At 48.9% G+C, this 26422-nt stretch overlaps 1 protein-coding gene across 1 annotated transcript; it reads left to right on the top strand.

Annotated features, from left to right (window-relative positions):
- Positions 1–2645: 2645 nt before the first annotated feature.
- Positions 2646–20695, top strand: ACTA2 (actin alpha 2, smooth muscle). The gene is made up of 9 exons (XM_047824752.1): positions 2646–2801; positions 6599–6753; positions 8460–8588; positions 11142–11252; positions 13283–13367; positions 14172–14333; positions 15764–15955; positions 17366–17547; positions 20401–20695. The coding sequence occupies exons 2-9, from the start codon at positions 6625–6627 to the stop codon at positions 20542–20544; spliced, it is 1134 nt and encodes a 377-aa protein (XP_047680708.1). The 5' UTR covers positions 2646–2801; positions 6599–6624; the 3' UTR covers positions 20545–20695.
- Positions 20696–26422: the final 5727 nt, after the last annotated feature.

Genomic DNA, 26422 nt, shown 5'->3' with positions numbered 1-26422 from the left:
GGACAGAGCAGAGCAGAGCCAGGCCAAGCCCTGCCGGGGTGGTTAGAGGGGCGTGTGCAGTGGGAGCTGGGGGAGTTTGTCCGCTTGGGCCGTCTTAGGACAACTCAGCCTTTGGATCTGAGAATTCCAGGACCCGGAGAATTTCAAGAATGGAAGACAGGAGGGGTGACTTGCTCTCACTGTGTCTTCTCAGACAAAATGAATTTTATGAGCTGAATAAAATAGCTAACAAGTGCAATCCGTCCAGAGGAAATAATTCGTATGGCCTAGATTTTTGACAGTGGCCAAAAAGTCACTTTCCTACCAGAATCCAGGTTGTATGGATGTTCGCCAGCATTGACGTGGCCCAATTTAAACCTGCCAGGTGACGGGGACAGAGAATAAGCAAGACATTGGTAGGCAATTATTGAATACTCACTGCTGACTCAGCTCTGGACTGGTCCCCAGCGAGCATTACACTTGTCCCAGATCTTAAGGGATTTACACTGAATCATCACTGGATAAGGTTACCAAGATGGTGTGTGTGATGTTTGTAGAACAGCACGTCTGGAGAGGATTCTTGACTATGTGCTTATAGTTTGGAATTTATTTTATAGTTTTCCTGAATTGCAATCAAGTCATCAGGCACTTCTGTTTTCCTAACTGGCCCATAACTCCTTGGATACGGAAGGTATCTGGCCGCTTGGCTGGAGATTTCTTCGTGCACACACGCACTCATCCGATGCTGTTTTTTCTCAGTGGGGAGACTTGGATGGGGCACGACAGTATAAATCTCAAACCCAGACAGCGAGACCATTTAATCACTTGCTCGGAAGTTTACTTTAAGTTATAGGTCCTCCCTGGTTAGTATCATAGATGAAGAAAAGAGAGAAAGAGACGCGGGAGGGAGAGAGGGAAGGGGGGAAGGAGAAAGAAAAAAAGGGGGGAAAAACATGGAGGAAAGACCAAATCTTGAGTCTCCTTGTGTATCTGTTTATATCACAGTCTGGTTATTGCCAGAGCGGTGGATGTCCACGAGGAAGAAAATGACGTACGAATCATACAGGTGAATACCCAGGCTGTTGTCCTTGGTGTTTAGAGGACCATTCACTTCACAAAGTTAACCGAGCATGATACAGATTGTGTTTGAGACAGGAACATGACCTCTACACTCAGATTGGCCCCCTAACCAGGAAAATAAGGAATTTTTGCTTCACATGATCTCTGTGATTAAAAACCATTGGCTTCGTCTCCCAAGCCCAATTTTACATTATATTGTGTAGCCTTCATAGTTGAACGTTCAGACGATTGTGTTTTCTGGTTGTTAAAAACTAGACACAGTTGAGAAAGTCCTGAAAAACAGAGAGAAATCTATTACTATTTAGTCTTTAGCCGTTTGAAATTTTCTTTTAAAAAAATTTTTTTTAAGTTTATTTATTTTGAGAGAGAGAGAGAGAGAGCAGAGAGAGAGAGAATCCCAGGCAGGCTCCACGCTGTCAGCGCAGAGCCCGATGAGGGGCTCAAACACGCAAACCGTGGGATCACGACTTGAGTCGAAACCAAGAGTCGGGAGCTTAACGGACTGAGCCACTCAGGTGCCCCTGCCATTTGAAACCTTCTAACATTCAACAGTGCAATTTCTCAGAGATGAATAAATGTGTATGCGTGTGCGTCCCACACGTCCAACATGCCAGACACGGTCACTGCACAGCTGGCCACAGCTGTAAAATAAAGCCATTCGTTCTGGGATTTTTCTCACGGATCAGCGGTCCAGAAATACCCGTGATATCCATCACAAATATTTCTATTATGGATTTAGTTAGAACCCTGGCTTGGAGGAGGGGAGCGGACAAACGAAAAGCCATGGAAGCTTATCCACTGACACTTGGGAACGAGAGCTTAAAGCCAGATTCCTGCCTCAACGACACTACCTGTCTTTGAGAAATGAGTGGGCCACCTGATTCTCTCTCACCTGTCAAACGGGTCAGCAGGTAGAGAGCAGGGTCAGAGAGACCCCTCAACTTGAACACGCCCCTTTCTCTCCCAAACTGCATCTATGACAGGGCGCTGCGGCAAAGGAACAGCCCGTAGTCATTCGGCTACGTTACTCAGGGACACGTCGATAGGCCTAGCTGATGTCCCCAAGTGGCGGAGGCCATGCCGACCCCCAAGCTCCTCTGTGAAGAACGTGGGCCCGTCAACCCTGCCTGCGTGTCAATTCCTGCTCCCACGAATACCATGCTTGGGCTCTGTTTATCAACATAGCATGACTACCATTAAATCATGGCGCGCTCTCTCTCTCTGAACAGTTGAAACAATACCTTTCTTCATTGCAGGCCTCCTTTGTGAGAGAATGTTTTAAAAGTCCCTACTTCTCGAGGCCGCTCCTCTCTGTGCTCGGCTCTATTAGGAAATGCCCTGGAATGACAGTGAGACCGTGGGCTGGCTTCTTCTGCGGAATGTGTAGACGGGGCGTGCACCTGCCCCACCGCTCGAGCCCCGGGCGTCCGGGCATCTCAGCAGTTGCTCTGAAGGCCCCGGGTGTTTATCTCCCCTCATGCAGCTGACCTGCCTCCCGTTTCTTGAGCAGAGCAGTGGAATTTGGTGGAAGAGACCCAGACCTCCGGCCACCCAGATTAGAGAGTTTTGTGCTGAGGTCCCTATATGGTTGTGTTAGCCTGAACGCCAGGCCCAAGTCTGTCTTTGTTCCTTGTTTGGGAAGCAAAGGGGAGGGAGGCAGGCCAAGGGGCTATATAACCCTTCAGCGTTCAGCTTCCCTGAACACCACCCAGAGCGGAGAAGCCCAGCTGAGCGCTGTCAGGGTAAGTGGCTCGGACCCAGGGCTGTGACTTCCCCATCCCGGCGGCTTTGACATTACTCAGTGCACTCAGACGTCATCTGCAGAGATTTACTTGGGCTTGTGCCCTCTGCAATTTCTGAATGAACATTGTAGTACTATGATGATTGTAGCTTTTAGCTTCCCATCATCTAATATTAAGAACAAAGTTAAGATGCGGTTTGGCGTGGGGGGAGGAGGAAAGGAAGACAGAACAGAATCTGTGTGTCCCCTGCACCATCTGTTTATGCTACATCCACAGCCCAGGTCTGGCTGGGCTCTTTCAGAGATGCAACCTAGCAATTTCCAGTGAGTTACGCGTTTATTTCTACTTAGGCACCAGGGATTCTAGTACTTTCTGTGGTTCGCTTTGGCGTGGGGATTTTTCATCGGATGGTATTTTCGGGGCCGCTGGAGGCGCCTGGAAATGCATTTGAGAAGTGAACAGAGTCTAGTGGCCTCGTCTTTGGTATTGGCTGTTTACGTGCTCGCATCAGGGTTCCTGTGGCTGCAGTTGGTAGTGTCTTCTGTAGCAAAGGCACGTCTGTGAACTTACACTCCAGGCTGTGCCTCGCACGCTCCACTGGTCATTTGCAGCAGGAAACAGGCTGTATCTTTCTCTGTGAATAAAGAGGGAGGGAGCGGCTGACAGCTGCTTGTGTGCCAGCCTAAGGGACGTCTGGTTTGCATTTCTCTCTCCCCGCAGCGAGGCGGCAGTCCCCGGGCTGAACCTCGCTGGAAATCGGGGCTTGGCCGCTTCAGCCCGGACTAGACTTTCCGCACTGAGATTTGCCTTCATTCTGTGATCCATGACTAAATATGGTTTGCATTTCAAGACGGATGAGCTGGGAACTGTAGTGTTCTTCCTCCCCCACTACTCCCCCCCCCCCCCCCCCCCCGCCGCCTTCCCCACACTAACTACTCATTTTTGGCACAAGATGCAGGCAAAGCAGTTGGAACAACCCCCCGACCAGGGTGCAGTTCCAAACGCAGACGCTCGCCTGTGTTTTACCTAATTAGGAAATGCTTTGCTCCAAACCCGGCTGCTCATTCAGGTCAGATAAGGCTTGGACACCACTGAGTCGGCTTCTTTCCGGGGACACCGAGACTTCTCCAATGACAGTGCTCATCCGAGAGATTAGAAAATCCCTCCTGGGCTTTTTTGTCTGTTTGTTTTGTTTTATACCAAATAAAAACACGTTTACTGGCTTTTGAGATTTTTTAAATTTTCCGCATGTTTGCTGAGGCTCTGGGACAGCCTGCTTTTTCTGCAGTATGTTCAAGCCCCAAGCCCTCCCGGCCAACAAGAGAGTTAGGGAAGGGGGGCGTGCACTCCTGGTGACCGTCCTGTCACATTGTCAGAGCGTCCTATATCCAAGTATGTCGTCCTGTTTTCAGCTCTTTGGGTTTGGAAAGTCTGCTTAGTGCATCCACAGAGAGCCCGCCGCTGGTGCTGGCCGCCTCTGACACACGCCTCCGACTCCCACTTCTTGCCCTGTCTTGTCTCCTCTACGTATCTCACTTCTCCACTCCCCTCGTCCTTCCGTAGGACGGAAGCCAATCACAGCAATGCCGAGCGGTATCCAGCATCTGGAAAGGGCAGGGAGGGGTGGGGAAGGAAAGAGCAAGCCATTGGCAAGTCTTGTTTTCCGTTCTTAGGAGTAGAATCCACAGGTCAAGGATCCCCATGCTACGCCTGGAGGCAGTGTGGAAAGAAAGCAAAAACTAGAAATAAAGAGGGCGGGATAATGATCATAGTGCTATCATGCTATCAATGATCATCCCTTTACAACTAACATTTATGGGCATCCGTAATGTGTTTGCCACTACAAAGCATTTCAAATGCTTTTTAAAAATCTAACCCCCCATTGTAAGAGCTCTGTATAGCACATACTGATATTATTGCTGTTTGACAGAGAAGGAAACTGTGATTTAGAGATGTTAAATACCTTACTAGGTCGCAGGCTATAATCATCATTCTCTGCCGTCTCCGTGGTCCTAACTTTACCAGCATTGGGATCTTGCATAAGTCACTTCAATGCCTTGAGTCTTGGTTTCCCTGTTTGTCAATGGGAGAGAATAGTACCCGTCCTGGATTTTAAAACGCATCGCCTCAGTGGAGAGTCATGCTTTTGCGAAGGGTTACACAGCATTCCGAAAGAAACAGCACTGATTTCGTGGGAATGATCTGGCAGATCTCCAGAACAAAAGCAAAAGTTGTTTTTTTTTTCTTCTTCTTCTCCTACATCCCAGAAATTTCCTTTAAAGAATTGCATTTTATATCTGGGTCAGGGTGTGCAATGGGTTCACCAACTTAGAAGACTCTTCCTCAGCTTGAAATCCTAAGCTCTCAAAGTCGGACAGACAACGGTGGGTGTCCCTCGTTTTATGGGATGATTCTGCTTGGAAAAAGGGAAGGGAATCTGAATTGAAAGTCCAGGGGGTAGCCAAGGACACTTGGTCTCTGATTCAACTCTGCCTCCAGTGCCCTGTGTGCCCTTGAGCAAAACACTTCCTCTGGGTTTTCTCATTAGTAGAAATGAGGGCATTGCATGCAAATGGTCTCTCTAATGGACCTGTTCTCCAAAGCTGCTGCTTTGCTCCCACTTTTCAGATTTTGTTATAGGATCGGAGCTTAAGAGTTGGATATTCAAAATATTGAATACATGCCCAATTTAGAAAATATTACAAAACCCAGGGTAGATCATTAAAAACACCTACAAAATCCACTGTCTCAAAATAATACTCGTCAACATCTTGGCAAATACAATCGACCTGTTTTCAATGCATAAATGTACATTTTTAAATAGGATCATACAATGTTACTTTCTCTAATCTATTATTCTTACATAGAATATACCTTTTCCCTATCTCTTAATTTATCTTTCCTAATGGCAGCAAAATATTATACTATGGTATGTGTAACTTATTAGACTCTCCCTCGCTTGGATTTTAGGTTAGCTGTGATTTTTATTAATGGAGAATAACTATGGCCCCTAAAATTTCAAGCACCTCCTTAGAAAGTTTCAATTGTTTTTAATGTTTCTCCAAAGGTAAAATAAAAGTTCTCAGGACCAAAAGAGATTTTTCTTCTTCTTTTTTTTTAATGTTTATTTATTTTTGAGTGAGAGACAGAGTGTAAGTAGGGGAGGGGCAGAGAGAGAGGGGGACACAGAATCCGAAGCAGGCTCCAGGCTCTGAGCTGTCAGCACAGAGCCTGACGTCAGGCTCAAACCCACAACCATGAGAGCATGACTTGAGCCGAAGTCAGACGCTTAACCAACCCAGGAGCCTGGAGATTTTTCTTTTAAACACCTTCCATTCAACATTTCCAAATATTCACATGCAGCCTGGCCCTCAAAACCTACCTTTTAAAGAAAATAGTTAAAAGTTATAACATATCTAGAAAAATGTGTTCGGGCCGATGCAGACAGCATATTCCAGAAACTTCTCTCCCACATGACACGTTAATCGGATCTTCCTGTCTGCGCTCTGCGGTTGTTCATTTATTCACCTGCTTGGTTATTCTTTAAAGTGCCCAGGAGCACCTGTGACGTGCTGGCCACCGTGCTAGAGGTCAGTTGTATGAATGTGGAAGTCTGAGTTCTGGCGTCAGTCTAATTACGGTACGTTGAGATAAATGCTGTGTTGTATAAGGGTCAGTGGAATGTGCTCCGGGAGTACAGAGAAGGACCCCACATCCCTTCTGGAAGGTGGGAGTGGTCAGTGAAATGACATGGCTGCTGGATGACAGCGGGGGCGGCTTCCTTCCTGTTCCCCTAGGACCCTGTGAAGCAGCTCCAGCCGAGATGTGCGAAGAAGAGGACAGCACTGCCCTCGTGTGTGACAACGGTTCTGGGCTCTGTAAGGCCGGCTTTGCCGGGGACGATGCTCCCCGTGCCGTTTTCCCATCCATTGTGGGGCGCCCCAGGCATCAGGTGAGCAATATTGTACTGCGATTATGTAACGTGATGAATATCGCCATATCGACCATCGCATGACAAGACACAAATGCATCCAGAGAACAACCGTTTACCTTAAAACCACCCGATGTTGCACACCAGGTTTATTCAAGAAAAGGAAGGTTGGATTGCAGTAGAGCGAAACAGGGCTACACATCAGGCCCCTCTGTGACGGGGTGCCCATGAGTACCCACAGTCTGTCTATTGCTTTCTGCCCAGAAATTATGTGACCTTGTTAAAAATACACCTCTGGTGATGGGTGTGTAGGAGTAAGTGTGAATTTCACATATGATATAGACAGATTGTCTGGTGGGTGCCTATCAGATATAAAGTTCACCTCTCAGATATAAGTTCACCTTTTTGTCTCATGATCATTATCATCATCAGAACTACTATGAGGTACCTAATAATGTGTACCTCAGCTACTCTTTGGAAAGAAACTAAATTAAAGGCCGAGGGCACTCACTCTCAAAGATCTCGATATTAGGTGAAAGTGAGCGTTGTTACTGAATGTAATGTTACATACTTTAGGTGTCAATGAAATATATGTAGACAGCCACATGTTAATTTTATAGAACATTACATATAAACAAAATATTGGGGGCAGCCATATGGTAAAAAACGGAGCCATATGGTAAAAAAAAAACACTCTCAGTTTTAGAAATTCTTCACGTCAGAAATAAAGCTGCTCGTTGACCCTATCTGACTGATGTTCGTGGCTCTCAGTTCGGCATACGGTCGCAAGAATGAATAATAGCCCCTTCCACTGAATGAAACCCGAGATGGTTCTTTGTTGAACTGTATGCATGGAGATATTTTGCACAAGCCACTATTTATGGATCTCTAGCAGCCATGCTGTTCTGCAATTCTAAAACAATCACCCCAGTGCAATTTAAAATCCCAGTAATGAGAATTCCCTTTCTTTTGTTTTTGTTTTTGGGGGGTTTTTTGTTTGTTTTTTAAGCTTCTCTTTATTGCGTTAAAGGGCACTTGTTTATATGAGCACTGGATGTTATATGTAAGCGATGAATCATGGGACTCTATCCCCAAAACTAAGAGCACACCGTCCACACTGTATGTTAGCCAACTTGGCAATAAATTATATTAAAAAATTAAAAAAATAATAAAAATACTTCTGCCTAGTTTAGGCAAATGTCTTACTGTTGATTGGCATGGATTTATCCATTAGAAACGAAGCACTGACTGGTCATTTGTAGATATGATGCTTGTTCACATACTCTTGGGTGGGTGACAATTTTAACAGCTTAAGGGATTTATAAGAGCACGGTGCCATTTAACTAATATGTAAAATTTCATACATTCATTTAGGAAGTAATTGTTGAGTGACACATAAGTCCCTGGCAATTTGTTGTCGTGGTGAACAAGCCAGCACAGCTTCTGTCCTAATAGAGCTTGCTAAGAAATACGGCAGACAAAAAAAAAACCACAACGTAAAGTTGCTTCCCCCACAGGGCCCTCTGCTATTTGGAGACTGCTTCAGGCCTGTTGCCAATCAACTGAGGGATGTTGCTTCAGAGCATAGTGACCCTAAGACAGAATGTCGTGTTCCTGATACCAAAAGAGGAACTTTCTACCGCAATGACTTAACCCTTTGTGACTGGATTGTCATCAGTCCACGAGTCCTGGGGGAGGCTGACTTGTGCTGTGTTGAATCTCTGCAGGGAGTAATGGTGGGCATGGGACAAAAGGACAGCTACGTGGGGGACGAAGCACAGAGCAAAAGAGGAATCCTGACCTTGAAGTACCCGATAGAACATGGCATCATCACCAACTGGGACGATATGGAAAAGGTACTGGAGGTTCTATGTGCGCGGAGCCCTCAGGATGCCTGGTTTCTGTGGCTCCTGGTTCAAAGCATCTTGTTACTGTTGAAAAAAAAATCCTGAAATACGTCTTTAAAAACACGCACACACAAATCTCTTGCCTAACAGGGTTTCTACGCTAATCAGAGGGATAGTGTTCTGTGGATTCGAACCGTAGCCATTTGCCAGTGGTGGGAATTAAGAGCCTGTTGCACTGGATTACCTTCCTAAGGCCAGCAGGTGGGGGGGTGGGCGGGGAGGGGGGGAACAACACTCCCACTCCCGCCCCCCCCACCGCTTACTGGAGGCAGGGAGGCGAGGACTCCCAGTGGAGGAGAGCTGGGTGAAGCCCCGCCCCACCCATGCTCTTTTGAAAGCTTTTCATTAACTCACCCTGAACGTTTTTTTGAAGTATTTTAGTTTTCATTCTAGAAGGGAGAGCCGTGACATTGCGGATTTGGGACATTCCTGAAAGTTCCCCAGCGCACTGAAACGCAAGGAGCTGACAAACGTTTTTAAATAAGTATTTGAGAAAGTGCCTCTCTGTGTTGTATGAAGAGAGTGCTTTAAAACCTCCCAGATTCATATAGAAGAGCTTCCGAGAAGAGTTAAATCCTAGGATTTTGATGCTTGGTATTAGGCATCATAGACACGCAAGCGATCGGAGAAAAACCAGAAAGACCAATGAGAACATGACACTAATTCTGTTAAGGTAGCAAAATATATTAGAACCACAATATCTGGACTTTTGTCAGCTCCCTACACACAGGCACACACACAACTCACACATGTTCACACACATACACATACAGGCAAGAACACGCATACCCACGTGCACGCTCATTCACACACACTCACGCACACTCACACAGACACACAGACTCACACAGACACAGGCACACGCACACATACATGTGAGCACAGGCACACACATGTACATACGCTCTCACCAGGTTAAAAGAAAGTGGTATTGCCAGAATTGATCAGCAATAATGCCGAAGCCTCTAGCTCTCTATAAAAATTGCATTTCCTTAGGTTTGCTTAGTCTGAGAGGCTGGGTTTGGTTAAGGCTGCAGTTTGCGCTGAGAGACGCTATTAACGGCAGCAGGAAATGCTCTTAAGAGCTTCCCCATGGAGCTGGCAGCATCTCAGACTGCAGGCAGAGCGCTGGGATGAATAAAGTCATCATTTCTAAAATCTGAATTTAAAGCGTCTTCGGGAGAGAGAGAGAGACGAGGGGGGTGTGCAGAGAGGTTTGTGGATGGGGCTGGGGGTGGGGATCAGCTGTATCGTCAGTGCTGTTCCAAGATAGCCACAGTATGTAATATGACCGGCGGGATTTCTTGAGCTCTCTGCCGTTTCTACTCCCTCAGAGGGGTATAACTTTCAAGCTCCCTAGTTCTTTTCTAGAAACCGCAAATTCAACACCGGAGACACTGGGACAAGATCAATCTAGCTTTCGTCCATTTGTCAATTTTCACGAGCTGTTCTTGTTTGGTTTTCATTCTGGATGAATCTAATACTCCTGGTGCCAGGGGAGAATTTCCAGGCCTTTAGAAATCATTAATTTAGACTTCTTTGCAATGGTGTGTTCTCTTTGGCATCTGATGATTAAAGAGGATGCTCAACCATGAAGCAAACTCACGACCAGAGAACATCATACAAACACGCTATGAGTAGGCGCAGGCTTTTTGGGAAGCACCGGAAGGTCAAGTACCTGACCACGAATGGGAGGGAGGTCCAGAGGGCACCAGCGAAGGCAGGCTTCGGCCAGCCCTAGAGAGCAAGGCGGGGAGGGAGGAGGCGGGGAGACCCGTCCTCTTAGCATACATCGCAGAGGGAAATTTCCTGAAAAGTATTAAAAAGGGCAACTAGATTTTTTTAGGTCAGCTTCGTTCTCCCATTCACACATTCACTCATTTGTCCTCTTGCTTGCTAAACGAAACCATTTTGCCGTGAATATTCACTAAAGTGGAAGGAGGAGGAAAGACACGGTTTGCGCCTGGCTGGCTCAGTCGGTAGAGCATGAGACGCCTGATCTCAGAGTTGTGAGTTCCAACTCCACATTGGGCACGGAGATTACTTTAAAAAAACATATAGCTGACTAACAGGAATATTTATTCTGGGCCAGCCCCTGGACTAAATAGTAACCGTAGGGTTCTTGCAAAGACATACTAGCTATTTTGATATTACCCATGGTGAGGTGAGCCGGGAAGGGTTAAAATTTGCCTAAGCTCACACAACCAAGAAATGGGGGTTGAGTTGGGATTTGAACCCGTTTTGACTTCAGATTCTGTGCCATCCTGGCCCATAGACCTGGGTTTGGGATTTTGCTCAGTCGCTTACGAGCTGTGAATCCTTGGGTAAGTTACGCACGGTCTCTGGGCTGCGGTGCCCGCGTCAGTAAAGTTGTGGACATCTGATAAGTGCTTGTAACATTCTGTTTGATCCTGGTTTCATTTAGCTCATTCCGGCCCCTCTCTGGGGTCTGCAGCCTTCCGTGACGTTGCATCATTGTGTTTCTCCTCCGCCCCCCGCTAGATATGGCACCATTCTTTCTACAATGAGCTTCGTGTCGCCCCCGAAGAGCATCCAACTCTGCTCACCGAGGCGCCCCTGAACCCCAAGGCCAACCGGGAGAAAATGACCCAGGTGAGCATCCACTCCAGGATCCAGCATTTGGGGTTAGGGGACAGTCCTGTTGGAAAGGGGCGGGGCAGGACAGCAGAGAGATGGTGCGCCCAGCGGGCCCCTCACAGACCAACAGCTTTCCAGGGACTCCGGGGAGGCCAGAGACAGTAGCGTGGCCGTGGTAACTCACATCCTTACTGCAGAAACTGCCCCGTGACTCCAAAAGCAATAGGAAATGAAAATATTTCATTGTCAAAGGTGCTACGTTAGCTTAAAAACTTCCAAGGAGAAATCATTTCAAAGTACGGCAGGAAGTTGGTTCTTAGGTCGGAGACAGGTTTGCAAACTGGATCTGTCACTCATCAGCCACGTGAGTTTAATGAAGCCACTTCATTTCTTTGAGTTTTAGTTTCCTTGTCTATCTATACATGGGGAATAATATTAGTGCTATCACTTTTCAAAGGGCTGACGTGAAGATCAATGGGGCAAAATGTTAAATGTGTTTCATGGTGCCTCATATAGTAAACATTCAACAAAGAATAGTTCATTTATTTATTTTTTTAATTTGTTTTTGAGAGAGAAAGAGACAGAGTGTGAGCAGGGGAGGGGCAAAGAGAGGGAGACACAGAATCCAAAGCAGGCTCCAGGCTCTGAGCTGTCAGCACAGAGCCCGATGCAGGGCTTGAACTTGTGAGCCAGGAGATCATGACCTGAGCCGAAGTTGGATGCTTCACCCAATGGTTTTTATTGGCACTCTTGTGACTAGGCTGAAACTCAAAGACCTTATAGCAGGAGACCATCCATTCCACCACCCAGACAAGGTTTGCAGTTTGGATGAGCTATCGAATAAAAAATCTGCTGTCAATTTAACGCTTGCTATAGTTAAGCTCTGGGTTAAGCATTTTACATGCATGGTCTCTTTAAATCTTAGCAACGCGAAACATGTTATATTATATAAATGACTATATAATTATATATCTGATTATATAAATGAATCATTCAAGGATCCAATACATAAGACTGTCCCAAGGTCACACAGCTAGACGTGCCAGAGCCTGGAACTGACCTAGTATCTTTTGGCCTTGGAGAACAATCCATATAAATCATAGAAATACTGTATGGCTTCTTCCCCAGAAGAGCTCTTGCTGATTACCCCAACACATGCGTGGTCATTCTCTCCAGGGGACATCTGTGTGCCTGGGAGTCACTCCGTGAGGCAAGCGATGTCATTTCTGATGGGCGTGATCGTCCTTGTGAATGGTGCGGAGGCAGAAAAATATTTGGGAAGCATGGCTCTCTAGCAAACCATGTCAGACATTCTGGGGGATGGCCCAGGGGGGCTTCGCCGATGGAGAAATGGAGGCCCGTGGGAACGTTTGTGGGCACACACTTCTCATGAGTGACCTGGAGGGCTCCCATTCTGATCTTGTCCCCAGACCACATGAGTTGAGGCCCTGCCATTCACACGTGGCCCTCTGCTATCAGTGGGAAGATCTTGTCTTCCAGGAATCGAGGTCTTGTCCACAGCAGCCAAAGTGGCCTCAGAGTCTAGGGCTGGCATTGACTCAGCAGCTCCCTGGAAAGTGGAAGAGGTTAAAAGGAACTTCAGACAAATCACAGAACTGGGCTAATCCAAACCCATCTTAGCTTATGGTTTAAAAGGTCTTCTCCTGTAGACTAGAGACGTCAAAACTGGAATGCTGTCTTTCCTTGGTCTTTTGGCTTTGACATCATGCGTGCGTCCTCGACTGCCCACACTCGAGCTCCCCTAGACCAAACTCCTCCGTTCACAGTTGAGACACCAGGAAGGAAGGCCACAGAAGTCAGCTGTTAGTCTGGCGAGCCCTCCTGGGTCAAGGCGCCAGGGCCAAGGCCAGAGCCCTCACAACCCCTGCCAGTCACATGTGCACCACCCCCCTGCCCCAGTCTCCTCTGCCCAGAGCCAGGCGGGTCCATCTGTATTCTGAGCCCACCCGCAAGAGGTGCTCTCCTGAACATTCTGGCTGAGACTGGAGACATCACTAACTTAAGCTCTTTCGGTTGCTTTGCAGATTATGTTTGAGACGTTCAATGTCCCGGCCATGTATGTGGCTATTCAGGCGGTGCTGTCCCTCTACGCCTCTGGACGTACGACTGGTAGGTGGACGCGGTATTGGGAGCCCCGACTGGGAGCACCATCCGTTGTGAGCTTTGATGGTTATCAACATGGGGTTTGGATGGCCTGGGGTGGGGGGTAGTTAGAACTGACAGGGCTAATCCCAGCCCTGAAAGGTCTTCTTTCCACCTTTAAAAACAAGCCCTGGAGGGGGGCCTGGGTAGCTCTGTTGGTTGAGCAGCTGGCTCTCGATTTCGGCTCAGGTCATGATCTCACGGTTGGTGAGATCAAGCCCCAAGTCAGGTTCTGTGCAGAGAGCGTGGAGCCTGCTTGGGATTCTCTCTCTGTCTTCTCTCTTTGCCTCTGCTCGTGCTCTCTCTCAAAATAAATAGGGGTGCCCGGGTGGCTCAGTCGGGAAGTGCCCCACTTCGACTCAGGTCATGATCTCATGGTTGTGGGTTTGAGCCTGACGTCAGGCTCTGTGCTGACAGCTCAGAGCCTGGAGCCTGCTTCGGATTCTGTGTCTCCCTCTCTCTCTGCCCCTCCCCTGCTTGTGCTCTATCTCTGTCTCTCAAAACTGAATAAATGTTCAATAAACAAACAAATAAGTAAATAAGCTTAAAAGAAATAATGAAAATAAGCCCTCAAGCTCCTATTTCCAGCAGGACTTTTTCTCTCTTCCTGCTCTTTCTTTATGTTCCCCAAGCCTGTCCTGCCTCGCCTACCCTACCACATGCTTTCTCTCTTTTTCAAGCCAGAGGCTCGGAAACTCCCCTTCTCCTGGGCCAGCCAGGGGCCACGCACCGGGGGCCGTGGTGACTTTTGTTGTGCGATTTGTCCCCCAGGCATTGTGCTGGACTCGGGAGACGGGGTCACCCACAACGTGCCCATCTACGAGGGCTACGCCCTGCCCCACGCCATCATGCGTCTGGACCTGGCTGGCCGCGACCTCACCGACTACCTCATGAAGATCCTGACCGAGCGCGGCTACTCCTTCGTGACCACCGGTGAGTGAGGCCCGCGGGAGTGAGGGGCCGGGGTGCAGGGGCCGCGTCTTCTTCGCGGGAACCTCGAAGACCCTGGCCACCATCCAGGGACATGATGGGAGGGGACTGTGCAGCTGGCAAGGCCTGCCTCGGACGCTCAGAGCAAAGCACCTTCTTTCTTGAGAAGGATGGTGAGAACCTCCAGCGTAAGCTCGTCAGGGGCCTGTTACTTGGACACTTTTTAACCTCCTCTGTTCACAAATGGGAAGCTGAGAGTGCAGAGATGGAACGCAATGAATGTGGCACATCGGTTGGCGGGCTTGGTGACATCTAGGTAGGGCGTGGGTCCCAGTTCTGCCACGCACTAGTGGGGGTGACCCAACTCACCAACCTGCGGCCTCCTCATCCATGAATAGGGTTTCACCCCCGACGTGATTGCCGGATTAAGTGATACCGACACTGAGTAATTCGGTATTTGTAAGTCAGTAATTCAGTGATTGTTAGCTGGCATGAAGGCCAACCTAGCAGGAAGCTATCCGTGTGTCTTCGGCCTCTGTGTTGGTGGCCCCCAGTGCGAACTTACGAGAGGCAGAGTCCCACGGCGCTAGACACGTTGGGATGTCCTCAGTGCGCACGGCCCTAACCGCCTTCCCTCCACTCGTTGATCAGGTACTGTCCAAATGTCTCAGTTTCTGGACGTGCCTCAGGTTTATTATAGACTCTGAGCTTGAGCCCTGTGGATGTTCAGGCTTCCTTCTGGGGTAGGGAGGTGAATTAATTCCTACATCCCTCTTCTCCCTGCAAAGAACCCCAGCATATCTCCCAAAGGTTCCAGGGGCCTGGATGGAACCCATAGCTTAGAAGTTCCAAATGCAGGAGTCTGGAAGGGACTGGCTGCCTGCTTCCTCCACACCTCCTTCAATATGCATCAGAGCCTTCTGGTCTAGGACTGGTCCTGAGCCAGGGCCTGCCTCCTTCTGGAAGGTAATGGATACACCAGTGGTGTAGCTACTGGGCCAAGCACCGTGGATCTGTGGAGCTTTTTGAAAACCGCGGGGGCCCCAAAGCATAAGATTTCAGCATAAGACTTCCTGGTCAACCGAAAACCCAAAATGACAAACTAGTATAAAACACTTATAACAGAGAGTGAATCGTTGCTCCTGAAAAAAAGAAAACATAAGGTACAGAAGGCTGCCCTCCTCTGCGCCTTTCTCTGGCTCGCTCCTTTCACTCCTGCCCAGCATTTCCCAGACAATCCTTTCCACCAGCCCACCATTCTGCCAGGGACAGAGTGGTTCCCTCAGGGACTCTCTATAGTTTCATCGCCATCGCGGATGTGGGGCTGCAGAATGGCGAACTTACACCCCGTGAACCCACACCGCGGGAGAGACTGATGTGAGGCAGGTGGGTTTTTAGCACAGGCGCAAACCTTCGTGTCTGTATCTTGACAGCCGAGCGTGAGATTGTCCGGGACATCAAGGAGAAGCTGTGCTATGTAGCTCTAGACTTTGAAAATGAGATGGCCACAGCCGCATCCTCCTCCTCCCTTGAGAAGAGCTACGAGCTGCCCGACGGGCAGGTGATCACCATCGGGAACGAACGCTTCCGCTGCCCAGAGACCCTGTTCCAGCCGTCCTTCATCGGTGGGTCCCAGCGTCCTGTCCCCGGGAAGGGGAAGGCACCCTAACCCCCTGCATCCCCCCAGCCCCTGGCCATCAGCATCCTTCTGCATGGGGGGGGGGGGGGGCATGTGACAGGGCCACAGGACCAAATGCATTTCTAAACCAGGGCAAGGGAAAGAGTATCACAGTTTTAGAGAGAGAAGGAGGCCAGGAAAGGAGTGTTTTTTCCTTATTTATTTTGAGAGAGAGGAAGGAAGAGAAAGTGCAAGCAGGGGAGGGGCAGAGAGAGGGAGAGAGAGAATCCCAAGCAGGCTGTGCTGTCAGCGCAGAGCCCAACGCAGGGCTTGAACTCATGCACCGTGAGATCATGACCTGAGCTGAAACCAAAAGCCAGACACTCAACTGACTGAGCCACGCAGGTGCCCCAGGAATTTTCTTTCTAAGCAAACACTGTCCATGTGTCTGGAGAATGGTGAACAAATCAGAGCTTGCCTGTGCTGAGGACACAGTGGAGCCATCAACAGATGGGGAGGATAACACTGAATGCTGAGACTGTGGGAGGAGTGGGGCGGGAGAGAGAAAAATGGAAGAGCCTGTTCCTACATGAGCACTGACCTCGGACAAAGGTTAGCGTTGTTGTTTACAGAGGGTGGGCTCTGGGAGGGGAGAGCCCGGGCTCAGTCTCAGTTCTACTTTCATGATCTTGGGAAGGAAGGCCACTTAACGTCCCCAAGCCTCTGTGTCTTCATGTGTAGGATGAGGATTGTGGGGCCCCTGGGTGGCTCAGTCAATTAAACGTAGGTCTCTTGATTTCAGCTCGGGTCACGATCTCACGGTTCTTGGGTTTAAGCCCCGCGTCCGGCTCTGTGCCGACAGCTCGAAGCCTGCTTCAGATCCTCTGTCCCCCTCTCTCTGGCCCTCCCCCCTCTCAAAAATGAAGAAACATAAAAAAAGAAGAGAAAGGAGCCTTGTCCAAATCGGATGAAGCACCTCCGATTGGGGAGTCAGTGCCCTTTAGCGTTGAGGGGTGTTCCCAAGGGAACAGGCCAAGAGACACGTGGGTGGTCCTGAGCTACGGCGGGGGTGCTGGCTCTGCACGGGACCCTCCGTGGGGGGCCTGAAGGCTCTGCCCTTCCTTGCACCCCACCTAGAAGTGAGTCTGTTAAAGCTCAGCGATGTGATGTTGTAACCCTCCGCCACTACGGTGCCCCATCAGGGCCTCCTGGCTAGATCAGACATGGGAGCACACGGAGCATAACAAGAGCCTTCTGGTCTCTCGGATGGGCGGTTCTTACACTGTGGTTCCTGCCGAGCTTCAGGCCACTGTGAGACCCGCCCCCCCCTCCCCCCACAGAAGCTCACACGGGTCTTCTGCGTCCGACCTGGGTGTCGCCCACCACCCGAGGGTCATGGCTTGTGTCTCCTTTGCAGGGATGGAGTCTGCCGGCATCCACGAAACCACCTACAACAGCATCATGAAGTGCGACATTGACATCAGGAAGGACCTGTATGCCAACAACGTCCTCTCCGGGGGCACCACCATGTACCCGGGCATCGCCGACCGCATGCAGAAGGAGATCACCGCCCTGGCGCCCAGCACCATGAAGATCAAGGTACGGTTCGGGGTCAGATGCTACGGTTCTGCTGCTGGAGGTACCAACCCCGTCACCAGACGTGACGGGCTCTTCAGAGCAACACGTGTTACTCACGTGTGCTCATGGGTTCCAGGACTAGGTGGTGGGTCCATGTCCACACGTTCCACTCTTTATTATTATTATTGATGTTTATTTTACTTTGAGAGACACAGAGAGAGAGCATGAGCAAGGGAGAGGCAGAGAGAGAGAGAGAGAGAAAGAGAGAGAGAGAGAGAGAGAGCATCCCGAGCAGGCTTTGTGCTGTCACTGCAGAGCCTGACATGGGGCATCCATCTCACAAACCATGAGATCAGGACCTGAGCAGAAATCAAGGGTTGGACACTTAGCCAATGGAGCCACCCAGCCGCCCCCACAAATTCCACTCTTTATTGGCTATAAGTCAGTTCATAAGAGAAGCTAAGTTATTCTATACAAAATTTAATCTACAATTATCTTGTCTATCAGCTACTTTCAAGGGTAAAGGTCACCAGAGCTCCCGTGTGTGCATATCCCTTTATTTTTTTTATGGAGACATAGCTCACATATAACACTGGATTCGTTTCAGGTGTACAACCTAATTCAGTATTTGTATATATTGTGAAGCGATCACCATAAGTCTAGACGGTTTCCGTCATTGCTTTTAAAAATACACGCGTGTCGTTTCTCCCCATCACAAAAATAGTGCATCCACATCTCACAGAGACATTTAAAAAAAACCAGAGGAGCCACACATATTTCCGAAGAGGTTGAAAAGCCGTGGGTTCAATAGCATATGCTCCTCCTTCCACTACTAAAAGTGATCACCGGTCGGTGGCCGGGATTGGAGTTGTGTCTTCATCTCTGTCTGGTGTGCCTTTTGATCCTGGCGCTCAGAAGCGCAGAATCACTCCAGGATGAGCCAGCTCAGTCCCCGAGCCACCAAAGACCCTTCTATTGTGTTCCGAGTCCCCGCGAAGCGAACTCAGAGATTAAACAGACACTGTTCTTTGGAGGCAAACTTAACATGTGCCCGGTGATTCCCGAAAGCTGTTATCACTGTCTGAAATCAGAAGGCCATGCTGGGACTCTCTGACCCCTGTCACAGGGAGCGGGAGAAAGGGCATTCCACGTGCAGATCACACACACGAGAAGTGTTCAGGCACCTTCTCTGTGATTTGCACTCCCTTCTCTTTCTCGGGAAGAGGGTTTGCAGATCACGTACACAGTTCCAGACCAGAGCTCTCGGCCTGCATCCCGGGCTCTGAAAGACTGCATGGTGACAGCAGAGACAGGTTCCTGAGGCTGGTGTTTCTTGGATGCTCCTCTGATCGGCTGTTCCCCCCACCCCACCCCCGGCCCCACCCCACACTGGAGGGAGAGATAGGAAACAAGCTCTGGGCTCACGGATAAAGCCAGCCTAGGTGGGGGTGCCTTACAGCAGCTGCAGCCAGAGCTGGCTGGCTCCCGCTCCTCCAAAGTCAGCTTCTGGAATGAAATGAATATGGAACTTTGGGCTCCGGTGCGGTGAGAGAAAACCGTTAAAAACCTGGGGCAGTAAAGGTTATGACATTAGGCGAAACTGAAACTGGAAGGGGGCTATAGAAACCCTGCACTGGCTTTAACCACTTTTCCGTAAATCTAAAATTACCCCCAACTGGAAAAGTTACTTCTAAAATGAAACGAAATGAAACAAACAAACAGACAAAAAACCACCTGGGAGAGGTCCGGGTTTGAATACTGGGTCTGACAGGCATACAGTCAGTGGGACCTATGCCTGTTGCTCCAACCTCTCTTGGGGACACCTGGCTGGCTTAGTCGGTAGAGCATGTGACTCTTGATCTTGGGGTTGTGAGTTTGAGCTCCACATCGGGCGTGGAGTCTGCTTAAAGACGATAACAACAACAACAGCAACAACTCTCTCAGCCTCAGTTTCCCCAGGTGTGGCAGGGCACTACTCAATACTCTTTAAAGTGGTTATGAGAATAATTCATGTAAAACATTGAGCATAGTAGGTACGTGGTAAGTACTCAGTAAATATCAGCTACTTGTATTCAAAAATAAATATTCAAACAGAGCTTGGGGGATAAACAGAAATGAAACCTTTCCCCCAGGGTTTCAGAAATACCTTGTCTTTTTGCCCAAATGTCCACATTTGTTTCTACCCAAGTATCTAAGTCTGGAGTGGATTTGGGAATGGCTTAACTGTAGCTATCTGTGTTTTGGGCGATAGCGGGTGGAGGGGACCCCTGGACCCCGATTCACTGCTCTCTGCGTCCAAACCATTCATTTAAGAAACGTTAGCATGGCCTGCGTGTCAGGCCTGTGCAGCGGGAAAGCCAGTCAGTGCAGCTCAACTGGGAGCCACCCCAGGGAAGTGGTCATCCATCCGGGGGACCCCACGGTCTCAGTAGACATGATCAGGTGGAGCAAGACTCGTCTCGTAAGTTCTGGCACAATCGAAGCTTCTCGTTGAGGATGCTGGTGTCGTGCTGAGATCTGAGACACAGCGTCTGAGACATCATCAGTGTTCTTGAGTGGAGGCCGTGCAGGATTTGGGGCCCACGTTTAGTTTCTCATTTCATAGACCAACCCCCTTAGAGTTGTTACAGGTGCTTTGGAATAGATTGTGTAAAAGAAACCAGAGGAACAAATACGCTCATTGGAGAGTCTCTAACTTCACAGCCTAGTCACATCCCTTGGGTTGGGGGTGGGGTTGGGGTTGGGGTTGGGGTTAGGCATCTGACAGCCAAGACTGTCCCACTGTCCGTGGAACCTGAGCTGTGTGGACCATGGTGGCATGTCCGGCCCCACCCCAATTCGCTAACCGTCCTTCTTTGTCCTCCCGGCCAACAGATCATTGCCCCTCCGGAGCGCAAATACTCTGTCTGGATCGGGGGCTCCATCCTGGCCTCTCTGTCCACCTTCCAGCAGATGTGGATCAGCAAACAGGAATACGACGAGGCCGGGCCATCCATTGTCCACCGCAAATGCTTCTAAAACACTTCCTTGCTCTCTTGTCTGTCTCTGGCACACAACTGTGAATGTTTTGTGGAGTAACGCCTTCGATTCTTTTCCAAATCATTCCTAGCCAAAGCTCTGACTTGTTACCTACGTGTTTTTTAATAAATCTGAACTATGTTACTGGTAACCTGCGGCCTTGGCCTCTGCCCCTCTCAGGTTTCTGTAGGGGGACCTTACCCGTTACATCGTGGCTCCCTCTGGTGGCACATCCCGGGACATGACAGGGCTGTGGACGTGGTCGCTTCCCAGGAAAAGGTACACTCACACTAACCTGGGAAGTTCCAACTAAATGCTCTAAGTGGAAAGAATTTGAAAATACACAGGTACATGGAAACGGGGATTAAAGTGTATCCATAGGATAACCCACAGTGACATCACTACCTGCTGGGCCATTATATCACTTTGCTGTCTTACGACCTCAGTACCGGTAGCCTTATATGCGAATATAGAATAGTAACTTCGTGTATTACACACGCACAGATGTCTGATTATAATATACATTAAACACATACGAAACATAATAAATATACAGGTTTTCCTTGACCTACAACAAGGTTACAGCCCAACAAATTCAACCCGAGTTGAAAACATCGTAAGTTGAAATGCATTTTCCGTGCTTAAACCTACCGAACGTTGGAAATTAGCCCAGGTGACCTTAAACGTGCTCAGAACACTTACAGTAACCTCCAGTTGGGCAGGATCATCAACCACAAAGCCTATTTCATACATTAAAAAGGTGTTGGGTGCCTCATATAATTTATGAAATACTGTAAAGTGAAAGACAGGATATGGGTACAGAGTGGCGGGAAGGGGTCTGTCGTTGACCCCATGAGCTGTATTCTCTGCTCCCGCCCAGCCTCGGGAGAGGGGGAACCACACAGAGCACTAGCCCCGGGGAAAGATCGAAATTCAGATTCAAACTACAGTTTCTACTGAATGCCTTTTGCTTTCACACCGCCCTTAAGTCGAACCATTGTGAGCTGGGACCATCCGTATGTTAGAAGGAAGTGTGACTTTTAAGTCTTTCAGAGGAAACAGATTTTTTTTCAAAAACAAGAAACAGCGCTCTAAACTCTCATTACACATCTGGATCATCGGTTCCCCTCCCCCCGATCAATATCTGTGCCTGAAAAGGAGGCTCTGGATCTATTCACATGAGAAGGGAGGGGGGCGTTAGCAATACGAGCCGAGGACCACTGTGTCCGTCATCATACAGGGGATTTTATAAATATCCTCCCTCGTGTGTCCTTCAGAACCATGTGGGCACAATCTTGTGATCGCGTCCATTTCACAGATGAAGAAACAGACGTTCCCTTAATATCATCATTAGGAAGAGCTGCCAACTTCGACTTCTCTTTTACCGATTTGGCCTGGGAGGTGCCAAGGTGCACAGAGACATCTTCCCTACCCGTAAGGCCCTTCCTCTCAAGTGCTTTTCTGCCCAGGCTGCTTGGCGTCCTCGGCGGATAATCCAGCTGGGGGCCGCTCGTCCCGTGTGTGAAAGTCCGAGTGGGATCAGCAACCACTGGGGGTCCTTCGAGTGAGGGGTCTCTGTCCATCGAGGCATCTTACCGCAGAGATTTATGCAAGATTTAATATCTGTTTGGCCCAGAAAGTCCACGCTTCTCTGGCCCTGTCGCTTGAGCTAATGAAGACGAATACCACACATAAAAAGAGCTGATGTGTGCTGGGAACTGTCCTGAGCAGATTCTATACCAAACCTTTACACTAGGACCTCATTTTATCCCGCAAGAGCCCTGTGCACTTGGTATTCCTCCTGCCCTTTAACAGATGAAGCAACTGAAGCTGTGAGTGGTCCTGCCCCTGGCAGAGGGGCAACTTGACCTTGGTTCCAAGCCCGGTTCTTAGCTACTAGGCTGCTGTGTCTCAAGGAGTAGGCCATACAGGTCAACGTCATCGGGGGCTCCTTTTAAATGGGCACATTCTTGGGTCATAACCAAAGCGTACTGAGCTAGAATCTCTGGAACCGAGGCTAGGGGCTTGAGTTTTCGTCCAATTTCTCTGGTGAGAGGCCCCCGGGGGGCTCAGCCGGTTGAGCATCTACATCTTGATTTCAACTCAGGTCATGATCTCACCGTCGTGGGTTTGAGCCCCACATCAGGCTCTGCGCTGACAGTGTGGAGCCTGCTTGGGATTCCCTCTCTCTTTCTCTGCCTTTCCCAGGCTTGTTCTCTCTCTCTCTCTCTCTCTCTCTGTCTCTCAAAATATTTAAAAAAGATTTCTCTGATGCCTCTTTTGCACATCAAAATTTGAGAAGCACTGTAACATGCTGTGACTGAAGGAAATTTCCCAGTTGCAGGATTACACTTACCGGGCAAGGGCGCTCCCTACTTGAACTTAGGCATTAATGCAGACACCTTGCAGCCAGATCGCTTTGGTAATTGAGGCAGAAATCACCAACCGTTCCCGTCATCACTGCAGAGTTTACATAAAGTAAAACAAATCCCCGCACTGTCCTACTCGTATCCACCATCAGAGGATGCGGGCTCTCTGGTCAGCGAATGAGGGCTTGGAATAGTCCGAGGATCTGAAGGAGCCATGGCCAGAGACCGCGACCAGGAGAGCCAGAACCACTCACTAAATGAGCCTAAGTGAGTCGCCCCTTCCTTGTGAGCACCCAGCTTCAGCGTCTCCGCACCGTGCACAGTCCTAGAGCAACGCCTCCTCCCCTTGATTCCATAAGATGCCCCGTGATTCGAAGGGCTGGACAGAGTCTCGTGGATGAGCCCGAGATGAATCTCGAGGAGATAAAACCAGCAACCTAAGTCTTTGTCGTCAGTGTGGCATCATTCCTGCAGCCAGGCTGAGCTCGAGGCTCTCCAGTAGGATTTCGGACACGCAACGGCCTGGAGAAGAGTTCCGGACTGCGGTGAGGGAGGAGGCTGTCTGAGCCAATGCACACAGCTCCACCAGGAGCCATGGCTGTGACTAAGACTAAGCCTATTCAAAAAGATTTGGAGGGAAAAAAAGAGATGGAGAAGAGGAGGCGGAGGAGGTGGAGGAGGAGGAGGAGGGCAGCCCTAGGGGTGGCTGTTCCTCATCAGCTCACGAAAACCAGAGGGCCAGCACTGTTCATCCCTGGGAGACCCATGTTAACTCAGGTACCGTCTCCAGAGCACCTGCTGTCAGCGAAGACTGGGGCAGGTGCGTTCTGCCCGCATGGAGCTTTCGGTCTACGAGGAAGATGGACGTTGAACAGGTGGCTGGGTGCCCTGTGAGGATTACAAAAGTGGACACATGCATGTGGGGTATCTTACAGCCAGGGGCTCAGGGGAGGCCTCCCTGGGGAGGTAATGCTTGAGAGAAGGCATAAAGAATAAGCGTTAACTGGGAAAAAAGGGTGGGGGAGGGAGGGGTGTTGAGGCTCGGGAGGGGAAGTGGGGTGTCCGTGGCGTGGGTCCCCGGCAGAGGCCCAGAGAAGGGACGGTGTGCACCTGTGTGGAACAGAAAAGAGATCTCCCAAGAACTGAACCACGCACACACTCTAGAAGTTTGACTACGACCTGATTGTAATTTTCCAAAGCAGAGTTCACCACATTTTGCCCGTGAAATGTCTGGCCCGAAGTCAGACAGCAAGTGTAAGAAATGAAGACCATTTTGAGTGAGAAGGTTGGTATCTGATTCATTTGCCATTCACAACCACCTCATCTGGAGGGGTAAATTCTTCTTCTCCTTTCCAGAAATGCATCTCGGAAATGAACACCCCGGCACTGTCACCTCTCTAATTTGTTTCCGATGGTGAGAGCTATTCTAGAATGTTCTTGTGATAACTTCATGGCCCCTTTGAAGACCAAAGGGAATACAAATGATTGCAGCTTGCCTGGTTGCCTTTGTGACATAGGCTACCTTTAAGCAAAACTGATGACGACAGAGGCTCTTACGTAGTGTGGTTAAGGGCAGTTTTTCGGAAGCCTGAAGTTCAGTAATCCTCAAGCAGATTTCTCATCCTTGGAGAAAAATATAGGGCACTGTAGACACACCAGTCAAAAGATGGTATTTTCATATTCTTCTTAGGTCACGTCTCTTTCTTTGCCTCCACATTTCGTTTTGAAGTTTATTCCTCTGTCTTGTCATTGGATTGATTCTTGCCTCCCCTTTTAGATCTCTCTGCATATGCCACAACCTGAAACACCTTAAGAAATGCCCTAAAATTGTTTAACATCAGACCTTCCTCTACAAAATGGCATCACCTGCCCTGGGGCGCCCGGGTGGCTCCGTCAGTTGAGTGTCCGACTTTGGTCATGATCAAAGGGTTCATGAGTTCGAGCCCCGCATCGGGCTCTGTGCTGACAGCTCGGAGCCTGGAGCCTGCTTCAGATTCTGTGTCTCCCTCTCTCTGCTCCTCCCCTGCTCACATTCTTTCTCTCTCTTTCTCTCTCACAGAATAAACATTGAATTTTTTTTTTTTTTAAAAAAGGAAAAGTTTGTGATTTCAGACGGACGTCCCCAGGGAGCCCTCTTCCATGCGAAGGCATAAACCACTGACTCACGCAAAGCCAAAGTAGGATTTAGATGCCATTAGTATGGCTGTTGTTGGTTGATCTCTCTTCTGTATTTCTAATCCTACCCACCCCAGAAGAGTTGACCATCCTTGATAAAATAAAATTCTTCTTCTGAACATGTTCTAGTGAACTTGACGAATGCCTGGGCCTGGGTGCCCCACAATAATAAGCATGTGATGACAGAAGGTTCTGGGAGCCTCAGGCATCTTCATCATCGGCTCTGATTTTATTATTAAAATTTGACTTTAACAGAATTAAGTCAATAATGTACCGCTCTGTCAAAACCACTATGGGATACCACAAAACACACCTACCAGGATAGCGATTATAAGACAAAGTGTTGGCAAACATGTGGAGAAGTTGGAACCCTTGTACATTGCTGGTGGGCACGTAAAATGGTTCGGCTTCTGTTTTCTGTGGAATACAGTTTGGTGGTCCCTCAAAAAGGTAAACATAGAATTACCATACGACTCTGCAATTCTACTCCTATGTATAGACCCTCCAAAATGCAAACAGATACTCAAAAAGTACATGTTCATGGGAGCACTATTCACAATAGTCAAAAGGTGAAAACATGCCAATCATCCACCATTGGATGAATGGACAGTTGAACTGTGACATACCCATACGATGGAATATTAGCCATAAAAAGGGAGAAAGCGCTGATACGTGGTATGATGTGGACAGACCTTCAGAACTCATGTAAGGTGAAAGAAACCAGACTCAAAAGTTCACGTATTGTATGATTCCAAGGATATGAAACACCCAGAGTAGATAAATTTATAGAGATCGCGGGCATCAACGGTTGCCAGAATCTAGAGGGAAGGAAGTGGGAGGAACAGCTTAATGGGTCAGGGGTTTTACCTGGAGTGATGGGGATGTTTTGGAACTAGACAGAGGTACTGGTTGCACTATATACGGCATACGTACTAAATGTCACTGAATTAGTCGCTTTAAAATGATTAATATGGGGGTGGCTGGGTGGCTCTCGATTTCAGCTCCGGTCATGATCCCGGGGTTGTGGGATTGACCCCCGTCGGGGAGTCTGCTTGGGATTCTCTGTCCCTCCCTCTCCCTCTCCCACTTGTGCTCTCTCTGTCTCAGAAATAAATAACAATACAGGGGCGCCTGGGTGGCGCAGTCGGTTAAGCGTCCGACTTCAGCCAGGTCACGATCTCGCGGTCCGTGAGTTCGAGCCCCGCGTCAGGCTCTGGGCTGATGGCTCAGAGCCTGGAGCCTGTTTCCGATTCTGTGTCTCCCTCTCTCTCTGCCCCTCCCCCGTTCATGCTCTGTCTCTCTCTGTCCCAAAAATAAATAAACGTTGAAAAAAA

The sequence above is a fragment of the Prionailurus viverrinus genome, chromosome D2 (genome assembly GCF_022837055.1).
Source record: "Prionailurus viverrinus isolate Anna chromosome D2, UM_Priviv_1.0, whole genome shotgun sequence".
Classification (NCBI taxonomy): domain Eukaryota; kingdom Metazoa; phylum Chordata; class Mammalia; order Carnivora; family Felidae; genus Prionailurus; species Prionailurus viverrinus.
Note: the sequence above shows the minus strand (reverse complement) of the source record. Positions and strands in the feature narration are given on the sequence as shown.